We start from the raw sequence: 14,518 nt of genomic DNA, 5'->3' as shown, positions 1-14,518 counted from the left end.
TTGTAACTGATTTCTAATTACAAAATAAAGTAACTTCTATACATTCCTCCAAGCTGTGCATATAAAGAGTAATACTGTACTCAATTATTGCAAGCCACATAATTTGATATTTCCATATTACTGACTATCATACAAGTCTGTTACAACTTTTCACAGAAACACATTCTAAAAATTATAGATAGTGATATGATCGATTTTATTTTTCAAGATAAATTAATCTTTTACATAGGCAATGCAAACAATTTTTTCATCAGTGAGCCAAAAAAATCTGTCGAAATATGTAAATTGCTATATAGGTAAAGTACCATACAGTACTTCTAGAAACAGAATTTTTCAATACCAGATTTATCAGATTTTAGGTTGTGACGATGGCGAAGTTATTGTGTAGTACACATTTATAACCTGTGTGGGTACAATATTTTATACTTTAACTTTAAATACCTTATACCATAAAACCTTTTCAACTCAACTTATTGGTAGGTAGGTAGGTAACTGTTTATAAAGCATTCATGTCAGATATATCAATTACACTTTAGATCAGATCACAGCAGGAGTGAATGTTTTATTTATTTATTGTGATAAGTAAATTGTTATAGCACAGAAAAATAAGTGGGATTCTTTAGATTTGGTTATGTTAGATCTTAAGTCACTGTTTTGGTTTGTCTGATTTATTATAGTGGGTAAATTTTTGGAGCATAAGAAAATAACTGTGCACTTCCTTGTGAAGTGCAACATTTAACTTATGGAAATATTACACTAGATAAGTCATTATTATTATTATTTTTTTTTAAATGTCACGAGATAGAAACTTATATGAAAATTATCAACTTTCTGTATACATGTCAGCCTGTCTGGCACAAATTCATAAACATTTTTCATTTGTATGTAAGTATGTTACTACACTTAACCATTGTGCAGATGCCTGGTAGAGGCAAGGATAAGGGAACATGGCTTTTCGTCATGTTTAATACAATCCCGAATGCTTGAAATGTTGAAATAAATGTTCATAAAAAAGGAAAGAAAGCACGACCACAAGTCAGAAGGGCAAGATTTGATAGGAAACTTAACCATATGACAGTATACAAATTTATACATATCTCTTGTGTAATAAGTTTGCTGATATTTAGCTCTTCTGATGTTACTGTTTATGATCTTGAAACCTCAATCGCAATAAACGTAAGGGCAGCAGCTCTATCAAGCAAGCAGTTTGTTGATATTTCAAAGTTGTTTTAGAAATAAACTGTTTCATCACAAGCATCTATTTTGACTTACAGTATGTCAATTTATTTCGACAACTTTTCACACTTCCTTTTAACTTAATTCCTACATTTTTTACTCTATCTTCTTAACAACGAATTGTACTAGTTCCTTTCCTTCAGTCCAATCAAAAATTCAAATGAGTTTTTTCCACTAACAAATAATACTTGTCTTCCACTGACAGTTCAAGCATTTAACCTCCTTGCACTTTGATTCTATTTGTGTTTTTCTTCAGTAACTTAGTTCCCACTATAATGCACTAACACAACAACAATGGAATGCTGAATGCACATCACATATACTTTCTTAAAAAAAATTTGTACAGTTTGTTCTTATAGGCGCTTTGCAGTTTCAAGTGACTTTGTTTTGCAGATATAGATAGCTCAGTGTTTCAATCAGATCTTATAAATAACTGAAATATTATGTCTTGCGTAACACTATAAATAAATTATAATGTTGGCAATATTTCAGTTCAAAATTATATCATGATTAAGATCTTACTTCCAAATAAAGTAAACACATATAGAGAGATTCTTGTTTACCAGGTCGATAACACATCCTTTGAGACAAAACAGTTATTTTAGTCATCATCATCATCATCATCATCATCATCATCATCATCATCATCATCATCATCATCATCATCATCATCATCATCATCATCACCAGTAAAGGTCTGTGACTATTTCATTCTCCTCATATATATTTCATATATATGTATACAGAGTGACAAGTAATTAGACCGACAAACTCCAGAAGGTTGTATGGGACAACAATACAAACACTTTTCTCTAATGTTATATTGTGGTGTGAGGCACTATTTCGTGAGGACTCCAGACAGATCTTAATGTAACACAAACCATTGCCATGCTTTATTGCTTGAGTCTCTTATAAAACATTTACATACCAAAATCACTGGAAAAGATGTTCAAAAACATTTACATACCAAAATCACTGCAAAAGATGTTCAAAAATACCTCGAGTGACCTGTACACAAAGGTTACATCGGTGGGACATAGGTTGTTTAAAGCGGTGAAAGACTTCAGGATTAACGTTTATCTCCCCTGCTGCAGGAAATATCTGAGCCACCAGACCGGTTTAAGACGTACAAAAAATGTGAATTTGTAGAGTCATTATGAACTGAAGAACGCATACACCTTCTGCCGGTTTAGCAAAGTCTCTGAGGAAAATATGACATTAGAGAAAACCGTTTGTTTTGGTGTCCCGGAGTTTGTTACTTTTCATTCTGTATATATCTCCTCCTGGGTCTTTCCTGTTTTCTCGTCTGATAGGCGTTTATTTAGGGTAATCAATTATTGTTCATCCTGTCAGTATATTGGAGCCAATGGTACTAATCATTATTTCTGTATGTCACTGTTCATCTGTTTTGAATGTGAAATATTTATGCACTTAACATTCGAGAAATCTAGTCACACTTTCTGTTAATATGGTGACATCACCGTCTGCACTGGCACGGACCACAGAGACTTTCATCTCACGTCACTTGTTCTCATTGCTTACAGCGTATTCCGAATCTCACTGGACCGATGGACACCAATGACGTCACACTGCAGTGAAATAGGAACAAAACTGCTGGAAGGTTGGATGGCTATCATGGCGGCTGTACAAGTTGTCATCTGTGCTATGCTAACAAGATTTTGCGAAATTTCCATACTCTCATCTCGTTCAAAGGAAAGAGAGCATAAACAATTTATTTCTTGAACCAGTAGTAATAACTGATCCGTTGACATGTTCGTTCATAAGCCATTAACATGTTTTTTTTTACGGTATGCTAATTATAAACAATGCAGCAGAATACACTGCCATGACACAACAGTGCACGATGTCATTTGTCTGCTAATTCCCGCCCTATACAAGAACCAGTCAGATTCACTGATGGCGGCTGATGGAGACTGCCACCATCTCTGCAAGCTGATGGCACCGGTGCAACACTGGTGGAGCATCAATGACGTCATCGGTGGAATTCGGAACACCGTGATGCCATCGGATTGCTCAGCGCTGAGATTCGGAATACGCTGTTAGGAACGGCGAGTGAGGAGTGACGTCACACTATATCTATAACGTGGCTAATGAGAAAGACGGGCTAGGGCACGACGTCACATTCTTAGTCATAATATGGCCAACTGTTTTTTAGAACTTAGAACATGTATTTATATTAGGCGATTGTTAATATGGCCATGACTGGACCATGATAATCACGTGACTCCAATTTGTGCCAAAGCCTGTCTTTCTCGTTAGCCACGATCTATAACAGTTATTGTATGGATCTAGGCAAGGGGAATATGGGAGTAAAGGGAACAATCCTTTTATGCCTTAATGAAGTAAACTAACCTCTAAAATGAACGAACTCGTCATGCATGCAAATGTAACAGTATGCTACAGAATAAAATTCTGGCACGAATTTAAGCATTTTGTTATCAAAATAACTGAGTCAGAGTTTGTAGTAAAGGTTATCACATTACAAGAAATAATAAATAAAAGAATCTCCAAATATTCAATGTTGAGAAGGTACCTACGGATTATAAAGTGTCAAAAGAAATAGTACAAACCTTTTGAGTGTTTTGGTTGGATTGTCTATTTATAGAAACACTTTACATGTAAATAGCACATAATTTGAACTTCTGTACACTCTCGAAATCCTGAGAGTCGAAATATCGATATAGTTAACAAGACAAAACTTTTTTAAACTTCTTTCTTAACATTTAAAATGTTCCTCAGGTATGGGAATATTTTCTTGTGTACCGGTACCGGTAATTGTTTTGTATCTTATGCATGTGCCCTAGATTGATGTTAAGAAATAAACATACTTCAGACCCATTTTTATATTATATATCATCATAATTATATTTGGAGCCCATATTTCACGAATGAATCCTGAAAGATTGCCAAGAATGGTATGGGACAACAAACCAAAAGAAATGAGGACCCTTGGGAGACCAAGAAGAAGATGGAACAATATTCTGGAAGACACAGACTAAACAAACAATCCAAAGAGAAGAAGAAGAAGAAGAAGAAGAAGAAGAAGAAGAAGAAGAAGAAGAAGAAGAAGAAGAAGAAGCAGAAGAAGGGGAGGAGGAGGAGGTAGAAGAAGAAATTAATAATAATTTTAGATATTATTAAAATCATAGTCTTTTGTCTAGATTTCAAAAACCATTTCTAATAAATGGAAACATTTTCCTTGTGTAGTTAGCTTTACAAATACCGTACCAGTATGTAGGCTATGTATGCATTAGTCTTACACAAGCATTAACAAAATTCAGCTTTTTTTAGTGAATATAGCTAGATCTTGCAGAGTTACAGAATAAATTCTAATTACATTTACTAGAATGAGCATGTATCTTTGTATGTGCTGGAAATAATATAAAATTAATCATCCTCTACACTTCAAAGATTGTTTAAAAAAAATTAATGTGTGAGTCAAATTCGCTTTGATATGTTATTATTCTTAGGTATTATATAAAGTCAACCAGACATTAATATGGTTCGAACTTCACAGAAATCATAAGGTGGTCTTGTAGATGTTAAGAACAGTAAAAGTACTGGAGTGAGCAAGTTTCTTTGCATCACAGTGCAAAATCACATAATTCTGCATAACTGCCTAAAGTTAATAGTAAGAAAGTATATGTGAATTATGACTTCCTCATGGAGTGTACTGAAAATCAGACATACTGAGTGGCTGCGAACATAATTTGAAGTCCACGACAGCTTCAAACAGCCGTACTGTGCGTCTGAATCCTAACCTTCTTGACGCTGCCATTCCTGGACAAGGTTGGTGAGTGTCCACTGAACCCTGGGTTCTGGATGCCCATACCCTCCTGCTTTGGCCTCGGTTTCTTGAGGCTAGACCTCAGAGGACTTCTAGTCACTGACCCTGCTGTCGATCCATTCGACGAGGTAGTGGTGGTCATCGACATAATGCTACCATTTGCTGCAGCTGGTGGCTGGCTGCGGAGATAAGGCTTGCCACTCGCATCTGTCATGGAGACACCTCCTGAATTATTGTTGATGCGTCGGTCTCGGAAGCCTGGATTGTTGAATGTGGTGGCATCTTCGCCTGTTGGATCATGACCATCTGGCATTGTTGGGTCTCCACCATGCCGCCGAGAGAAGATGACGTCATACAATGCCATGATGAACAGAAAGAAGTTGAGAACAATCGATACAACCTGTACAACAAAACATAAGATTAATTTCGTGTTTCTAAATAAGTATTATTTTCCATGAAATAAATGTTGGCGAAAACATTAAATCTTTATCTTTGTTTCACACAGTTTCATTGAATATAACCATTTAAATATAAATTTACATTTTTTTCTGAAACAAAACCATAAAGTTTCTTGTTTTGCACATCTACACTGCTTTTGTATTTTCTTTTTTCCTTTGTCAGTAAAGCTGACAAATAATGTGTGTTTTTCACTAACATACTAGCTAACTATAATTTTTTTTGAAAATTATGGATGCTCTGAAGCTGAGTTCTATTGTTCTTTTGCATTTGTTTCCACTCGAAAGCTGTGCTGGAATTTATTTCCAATTCCTCTTGTACAGGACTAGATGAACTATCATGTGGCCATTGGTTTAGAACTACACTATTGTTTCCGCTTAATTCAAAACAATATTTTACATAAATACAATTAATTGTAATATGGCAAAAAAAAACCGGACTGACTCTTGTAGCTGATTTTAGAGCCTTGTTCACTCCAGAGCACGATAGACTGGTAACTACCGGTAACACTTTCGTGGTTCGAATCCTGCCTGGGAAGGAAACTTTATTTTGTTCCTTATTCAAATTTATTCCCAATACTTTTCGATTGCTGGTAAAATTCATGTTCTGGGAATAATAAGTTAATTAAGTAGTAAAATATCGCTGCACAAGTAAGTAAATACATGATAATTTGAAATTAGTTTATAATTCTCATTCTCAATAATACTCAATAATACCAGTACGAGTATAATAATTTAGCATTTGCTTCAGGAAGGAAGTGGTAGACATTTTTTCGAAATCCATCCATCCTGTAGGGAAGTGGTTACACAATGCCACCGACATCATTCCAAGACAATTCCAATGAATATGTCAAGCATCATGGTCACAGCTCCAGCGAATCGTATCCAATTGTAAGTCAATGTGGTAATTTTTACCAGCCAAGTAAGCTTGCCATCATCATCATCATCATCATCATCATAATCATCATCATCATCATTTTTGTAATTTCTCATTAATTTCTAATGGCTCGTTACATATACGACATGGATATAACTTTACCCAGAATTTAATTTAAAATTGTAACAGATTTATAAATCGCAAGTAGCAGCTTTTTCTTTTAAAACATCAAATTATTGAGAAAGAAGTAAATTTTTCGTATACTTCAACCCTTAAGGACAAAAATTCACATTTTTATTTTTACTTAATGTCTTTCAAACTTTGGTAATATAATTTTGGGGGGTAAACTAGACAATTTATATCACTGAAACGTGAAAGTAAAATATCGGGGCCCAAATGAATTCTTAAAATAAATATAATTTTGTGCAGACCTAATTTTGTTCGAAATTGACCTAGAGTGAAATTTCTTTCAAGCCATCAGCAGAGCTCAGGTGGTAGCACATATGTCTGCTGATCTGGTGTTGCGATCAGACGTGGGTTCGATTATCGTTTGGGGCTGATTACCTTGTTGTGTACTTCAAAGGTTTTCCCCAACTGTAAAATGAATATCAGGTAATCTATGGCGAATTCTCGGCCTCATCTCGCCAAATACCATGTCGCTATCACCAATTCCATCGACGCTAAATAACCTAATATTTGATACAGCGTCGTTATATAATAAGGTTCCCAGACATATTGAAAAAAAAATACGGGACACTTACCAGTTATCACTGAGTAAGTTTAGAATGCGCATCCATCCTATATGCCACTCTTTCAAAGTGTGTGTGTAGTAAAGTTTACTACACAAACACTTTACTAACTAAGGGTAAGTAAACAAATAGTAAAAAAATTCTTAGGGAGCATATTTGCATTAAGTTTAAGCTTCTTTATGTAAGTTGCCTTCAAATTGCTTTTACTAAGTTATTACAGAAATAGCTACAAAATACTCTACTCACGTGACAATATTCTTATAAATCAATCCACCTTGGCCTTGCAATATTTATCTGCAGAATGAATTTCACTTAACAATTGTCTATTTTGAAGAATCATGTATGAAAAGCAACACAATCCTCACTGAAGAATGATTTTAAAACGAGCATTGATTTTACTGTTTTTACAGACTTATTTATTTTTATCATCAGTCCACAGAGCGTTCATGCGAGAAAATAATTAATCTTTCGACACACGCTTTTGTTCCAGGGATACACATAATGAACTCCACTACCCTCTTCAAATTTGAAAGTTCTCCTTTAGTGTGCTTTTAAAAAGATCCACTCAGGCTTCATATCTAAACGTTTGGTGTTGCCATCACTCGTCTTAAGAAATTAATAACTCACAATAATATTGTTTCATAATAGTCCATCTACAGTCACCTGCAATGATGAAGTGCGATGTTTGTGATTTGTAATATAGAATAGACATTGTAACTTTTCAGTTTTTTCTCAATTTAGAATTCTAAAATACGGGACAGAAAGCTGTTTAGAATTTAGTTCGAGATATTTACACTATATAACGCATTAGTTTTAATGACGTCATGTCGTTTAGCAAACGAAGGTATTTTCTTACCTTAAACTGATGTTACGTGAAGTTTAACAGAAAAAAAAAAAAAACATGTCGGAGGTTTTCAGGAAGTGATGAAAAAAAAATTATGGTTTATTTAACGACGCTCGCAACTGCAGAGTTATATCAGCGTCGCTGGTCTGCCGGAATTTTGTCCCGCAGGATTTCTTTTACATGCCAGTAAATCTATTGATATGAGCCTGTCGCATTTAAATGCCATCGACCTCGGCCGGGATCGAACCCGCAACCTCGAGCATAGAATGCCAGCGCTATACCAACTATGCTACCGAGGGCGACGGAAGTGATGAAGAAGAGAATGAAATTGAAGAGGAGATAATGAGATGTCCAAAACCGCACGTTTAACAAAAACGGTTTCTTGTGCGAGTTCATTTCTTATATACTCGTATATGGCGAAGGTACTAGTAGGTACAGTATTATAAAATTTGCTCAACAAATAACAGAAAGGAGGAAAGAAACTGGTTACCTTACCCCATTATCTCCTGGATTAGTTGCCTCATAAGTAGTGTCTTCTTGGTATCACGGGTGCCCGGTATCATTTGTGAGGTTCAGACCTGTCTTCGGGCAGTAGACTAAACAACGACGACGACAATAACAACAAATAACAGAAATATACGCTGAAGAAATTATCATACCGCACCTAATACCATTGGACTCGAAGGGTGCTATTCATAGACATTTCGCTAGCCCGCTCTACGAGCGTGCTAAACAGGATTCATATCATATCATATCGCTAACACTGATTTATGAATACGAAAAACGTTAGTTCGCTGATCATCCACCGGAAGCCCGCGCTAAGAATGTCTATGAATACGGCCCTAAACGTTTAACATGCTCTCCTGTGAAGTTTTATCTTTGTGGCTTAGAACTATATCATTCTCACCCCTTCACCCTTCAATTGAACGCGCAAGTTCAAGTTTGTCGTATACGAACAACACGCTAACTGCGACGTCACGTTTGGCAATGCTTCTCTAGTAACATCACAGCTGCCACATTAGCACTTGGAGCACAATGGAAACAACCAATACTGCGAGGATTTACAAAATTTTTCCATGAGTACGATAAGCAAAAGAGATTTATGTATGGTACATTATTCAAATTCTTTTTCATTATACATTTTGTGCAGAATTGTTAAGTAGTTTGCGGAAATTTACCTCGAACCAACTATGTGGAGGATTTGTGGAATGAACGACTGACGAATTAATCTTTTTTTTTAATAGCCAGGATGTGGGAAAAAGCAAATTCTGAAATATGCGTGAAAATACCCACAGAATTTACTAAAAAGCATACCTAATATCAAATGCAATTACAATACATGTAACTTTAGATTGATGCGTGTATTAAAGTCATTTGCAAGGGTGGCAGGCTACTCATTAAGAGATTATAAAGAAAGAAACAGAAATAAGAAGCCAGTTGAATATAATATGTATTGCAGCATAAACAGCTCGGTCATATAATGAGAATTCCTGCAGATACGAGAAGTCCAACGAAATTAATGAACTACAGACTGAGAGATCGAAGAGCTGTTGGTCGTCCTATGATTAGGGAGAAGGATCGGCTATAGCAGCGGTCATCAGAACACTGCACTCTCGGGATAGCTTCTCTTACCCGCGGACAAGACACTGCGCTAGTGTGCATTCGTGGCTGCTAGTGATTATGCTGTCTCTCTCTATTCCTTGTGCACTACGGAGCATATTTCCTTATCCTCCATGCACTCTACCCATTTCAGCGAGTGCTGACGACCACTGGGCTATAGTATGAAGAAGGAACAGATCTATTTCCTAATCCATTTTTTTTGCTAATGATGATGAGGATGACAATGATGATGATAATAATTTTATTATGACCATGATTCAGAAAAAATTGGAATGAAATTTTACCATTGATAAATAAATAGATAAATAAACAAACAGATAAATAGACAGACGGACAGACAGACAGACAGACAGACAAACAAACAAACAAACAAAGAACAAACAAATAAATAAATAAATAAATAAATAAATAAATAAATAAATAAATAAATAAATAAATAAATAAAATGAAATAATATCTCACAACATTTCCAATGTTAAATCTGTCTTCCTCTGTAGGCGGAAGGAAAAACTGAGAGGCGTAAAATGCTTCTTACTCTTGTCATATGTCTAGCAGCTCGCTACCGACCACAACGAGTAGGCCTACGATACTATTTTCTCTCATTCTGAAGATGAAGGTGGGGGCAAACCTTCGAAACATTGTGAAATATTTTATATTAAATATAAAAAAATCCAATTCAAACCTCTTCTAAATAATCTAGTATTGTGTTCTCCCTAATTTATAATTACGATGGTGATGATGATGATGATGATGATAATGATACGATGACAGAGTAAGACACCATACCATCGTTTATCTTCTTCTCTAACTTTGCGATCTATAATGAATCATTGTGAGAGTATTCTTGGCGAAACTTCTACGTCTGACCTGAAGAATGTTGTTACACAGTGAAAATTAATGTTCTTTCTACGTCACACGTTACTGGTACACGCACATTCCAGAAGTAAAAAAAGGATAGGGTTTTCAGATTTACGCAAGTATCGTGTATAAAATGGCTAGAATTTCTTTTTCAGCATATATTTTTTTAAATCACGAATATTTTATGTATAAACCCCGAGATCTGGTTATTGTAAACAAACTGTTACCCACGCGGATATGCGTGCAAATAAAATGAATGCAGTGAAGGTATCCTTCCGAAATAACTCTTTTTTCCATTTTCAGTTGACCATGTTAAAATGTCCGTTAGATACACTACTTACAGAAAAATATGAAATTTTGAACAAAGCAACTTTGTTCAATTCTACGGAAAAATTCTTGCTGCTCATGTTGTCGATTCCCATTACATAGCGAAATTCCGTAGCCTAGTCCATGGAAAAGACTTTTTCTACTTCACATGCACTTTAACCATTAGCGAAGCGGCCGGAGCGATGCTTTCTGAACTTTCTAGAAACGCGATCTAATTTTTTAGGAGGACAAACTTTCGCGACCAACCTGGCTTTAATGGACATGGAGGAGTGTTTCTTAATTTAATTATTTTCATACTGTTTTTAAATTTATTATCGAATATAACATTTTGTGTCCCGATCCGTAGCAGTATAGGGTAAAGCGTCATGCCTTAGACTAGCAATAGGAGATGAGCGCTGGTTCGAGTCCTCAAGGGGAACACATTTTCATGAAATTTCGACTAGTGTACGAGACCGGTGCCCACCCAGCATCGCGATTAATTTGGACAACTACAGTGAGTAGAAAAATCTGGTTTCTAAAACCAGGCACAACAACTGGATGGAGGGAAATCTCTATGTTAACTACATGTTACCCCCATAGTCTTCTGATTGGATGATCGTTCACCGCTGCTGAGACATGTGGACGTGAGACCAGCAGTGTGCTGGTCGACCTTGGCCCACTTTATGCTGCCGCGCCGCAGATAGGTCTATAATTTTGTTACGGACTTATCTGTTTTACGTAATAATTATGTGTAGGATGGAGGGTGGACTTTTGATTTCTGTTGATAATGTTTACCATTGATGTCTATGTCAATACATATGTCTTTTTCCAATAAAAAACTCAGCAAAAATAAAACAGAACACTAATACATACTTTTTACTCTTGACACATTGTAAAGATATTTCTATCTTGCCCAGAAATGTAAATCTGTATATGTGTATAAAATTTGGTGGTGAAGTTTGTTTATAAATTGCATTTTCAGATGCAATTCGAGGAGAAATCAATATAGTAATAATAATAATAATAATAATAATAATAATAATAATAATAATAATAATAATAATAACCTGTAATTCTTTTCCTTTTTCGGATCCACATTTTTTGCAATTTGTTTTTAAGCACAGTATTCGTCTTAGCCTTCTTTTTTCCATCCATTCTTCATTCCTGATGTTGTCAATATTATAATTACATATTTTAAAACCAACAGCTTTTTCTATTTTAACTTTGAATGATTATGTACAATTCACTATCACACAGAACCAAATTGTTTCATTGTTTGCATCATGTATTTTAATATTTTAAAATTCTTCTACAAGAGATTTTTCCGCCCCAGAAGTTTTCTTAAAAAAGAAGCAGTGAAAAACGCAGTGTGTGCCAGTACACAGCTGCATATTTGGAAAAATTTCTTTTGACTACTTTCATTACTGTAGTGTTTAAAAAAGATCCTTCTATAGTTTTATCCATCAGCTCCTTTTGACAAGTCGACCTGGTTGGCGAGTTGGTATAGCGCTGGCCTTCTATGCCCAAGGTTGAGGGTTCGATCCCGGGCCAGATCGATGGAATTTAAGTGTGCTTAAATGCGACAGGCTCATGTCAGTAGATTTACTGGTATGTAAAAGAACTCCTGCGGGACAAAATTCCGGCACATCCGGCGACGCTGATATAACCTCTGCAGTTGCGAGCGTCGTTAAATAAAACATAACATTAATATCCTTTTGACGAAGGCTAACTTATGCATTATTGGGTGGCTTACGTGATGTTGCCCAAACAATTTCTTATGAGGTTAGATTGGCTTTAATTTTGTTATCGGCTACATACTACATAGTTGGACTAGCCAATTGGGCTAGACGTAATTATAGTGATCCTAAAAAAAATCCTTTTGACTATTTTATTTTGAAAAATGTATGACAGCATGCATTTTTCGGTAGTTCTATCTACCTTCTTCACGAAGTGAATCAAAGGGTACATAATCATGGGAACTAGTAAATTGAAATAATTGTTTGTAATGAATATGTTATAATTTGGTAATTTTTATTAGTGTGAATGTGACTACAACACTGTTTTTCGGTACGTATCTTTTTCACCAGACGGGGAACCAGTAACTGGGATAGTAACTTACAACGATTTTAACAAATGGGCTGCCTCTTTCTCTCTTCCCGAAGAAAGTAACTTTCAGACATATATACGGAATTGTAAACAGTCCAAAGAAAGCTTTTTACCACAATTTATGCTAGCCTAGTTTCGCCTTCTTACCTGTATGTAGAAAGCCTCGCCTCGTGAGACTTCGTAACTGTTTTCTCTGTCGTCCGTCTGAAGCGCGAACAGACTGGCTGCCACGATAGCAAGCAAGGCTGCAACAAAGAACGTCAAATAGAGCAAGGTGGAGGCAGGCACGCGGCTTATCAGCAATCAGAAGCAGTTATCACAGCCTCAAGGACGGTAACACACGTCAAGGGAAGACCACGCTGTGTTTGTTGATAAATATGGCCTTTCTGGGTCTGATGGATAATGGTGGCAGAAACTAACAACAACGATGATGATGATGATGATGATGATGATAATAATAATAGGCCTAATAATAATAATAATAATAATAATAATAATAATAATAATAATAATAATAATAAACATTATCGGTCTGATCATATACAGGGACATCATTTTATTTTTACTTCAATTTTTATTGTACCTGAGTTTTTTGAATGTACTTCACTCCCACCCCTTCTACTACTGAAGTTCCAACTGTCCTCCACACAGGACCAAGGCCGCATATAGTAAATAATACTGAGTTAGTGAGTATAGTAAGTTCCAGAAATACGTGTATGTTCGCGTTTTCCAGTGACGAAAGAGCTTTCAATATTGGATCATATTTTCGCACAGGTACTGTCGTCCATTTGCCTACGTCGCATCCCGATTTCCCCCACCTGCTTCTGCTTGCCCCTCTGTAAAGGCTAGTGGCTGGGCTGTCTTAGTTCTTTTCTGAAAACATTAATTTCTGTTAGGAATTGAACGTCCACGTAATATTATACAACTGTTTAAAATAACTTAAATAAAAGGGCCTCGTTAAGTAATTAACTGTTACGTCACTTCCCCCCTTTCTATGATCCTGCGACATAACCACTTGGACGGACAGTAGATAGCATGTCTGAGTAATTTTATCTGTGCGGGTCGGGCAGAAGTGAAGATTGAATTTACAGTACGTAAGGTACTCTTTCATAGAGTAGGCCTAGGTACAGAATTATTTCAACATGAGTTACTAGTACGAAGGACGAAACTGGTAATTGGAATTAGATGCAATAGTCTATAGTGCGATAATATGCACAAAAGAACTGAAGCCTGTATCGAAATGAACGGCCACCATTTTAAAAAATGTGTTTAAATATCCATATTATGATTATTTTTCAATTTAACTTCATTCTCTATATTGTACGCTAATGTGCTGTAAACAGCTTAATATACACTACATAATGAATATGCCCGAATGGATAACTCAGTTCGTGAGTAAAAACACTTATTGTTAATACTGTACTGTATTTTGATTAAATATAAACCCAGTGAAAATTATCAAACTCAAAATTGCGATATTTCCTACTTTACGTAAATGGATGAACTACTTTTTTTTTTCCTCCTATACCTAGTAAAGTGATTTGTTTGTATTTTACGCCAGTATCATCGAACTCCAGTCGTGGAAGGGGGTAGCAAACGATGTTTCCGGTTCTCAACCGTTAATCCAAAGATATAGCCAGGTTAATATTAGAAATGTTA

General features: G+C 35.7%; 1 protein-coding gene across 1 annotated transcript in view; it reads right to left on the bottom strand.

The window, feature by feature from the left end:
• Window positions 1-3,378: 3,378 nt before the first annotated feature.
• Window positions 3,379-14,518, bottom strand: part of LOC138714927 (uncharacterized) — a 285,934-nt gene continuing 274,794 nt past the window's right edge. Inside the window, exons 4-5 of the mRNA XM_069847214.1 lie at window positions 13,007-13,104; window positions 3,379-5,444 (exon numbers count right to left, since the gene is read on the bottom strand). Of these exons, the coding sequence (XP_069703315.1) occupies window positions 4,986-5,444; window positions 13,007-13,104 (557 nt within the window). The 3' untranslated portion in view covers window positions 3,379-4,985. The remainder of the gene's footprint in view (window positions 5,445-13,006; window positions 13,105-14,518) is intronic.

This window comes from Periplaneta americana, chromosome 15 (assembly GCF_040183065.1).
Source record: "Periplaneta americana isolate PAMFEO1 chromosome 15, P.americana_PAMFEO1_priV1, whole genome shotgun sequence".
In the NCBI taxonomy this organism is placed as follows: Eukaryota; Metazoa; Arthropoda; class Insecta; order Blattodea; family Blattidae; genus Periplaneta; species Periplaneta americana.
This window is presented reverse-complemented; position numbering and strand designations above follow the sequence as displayed.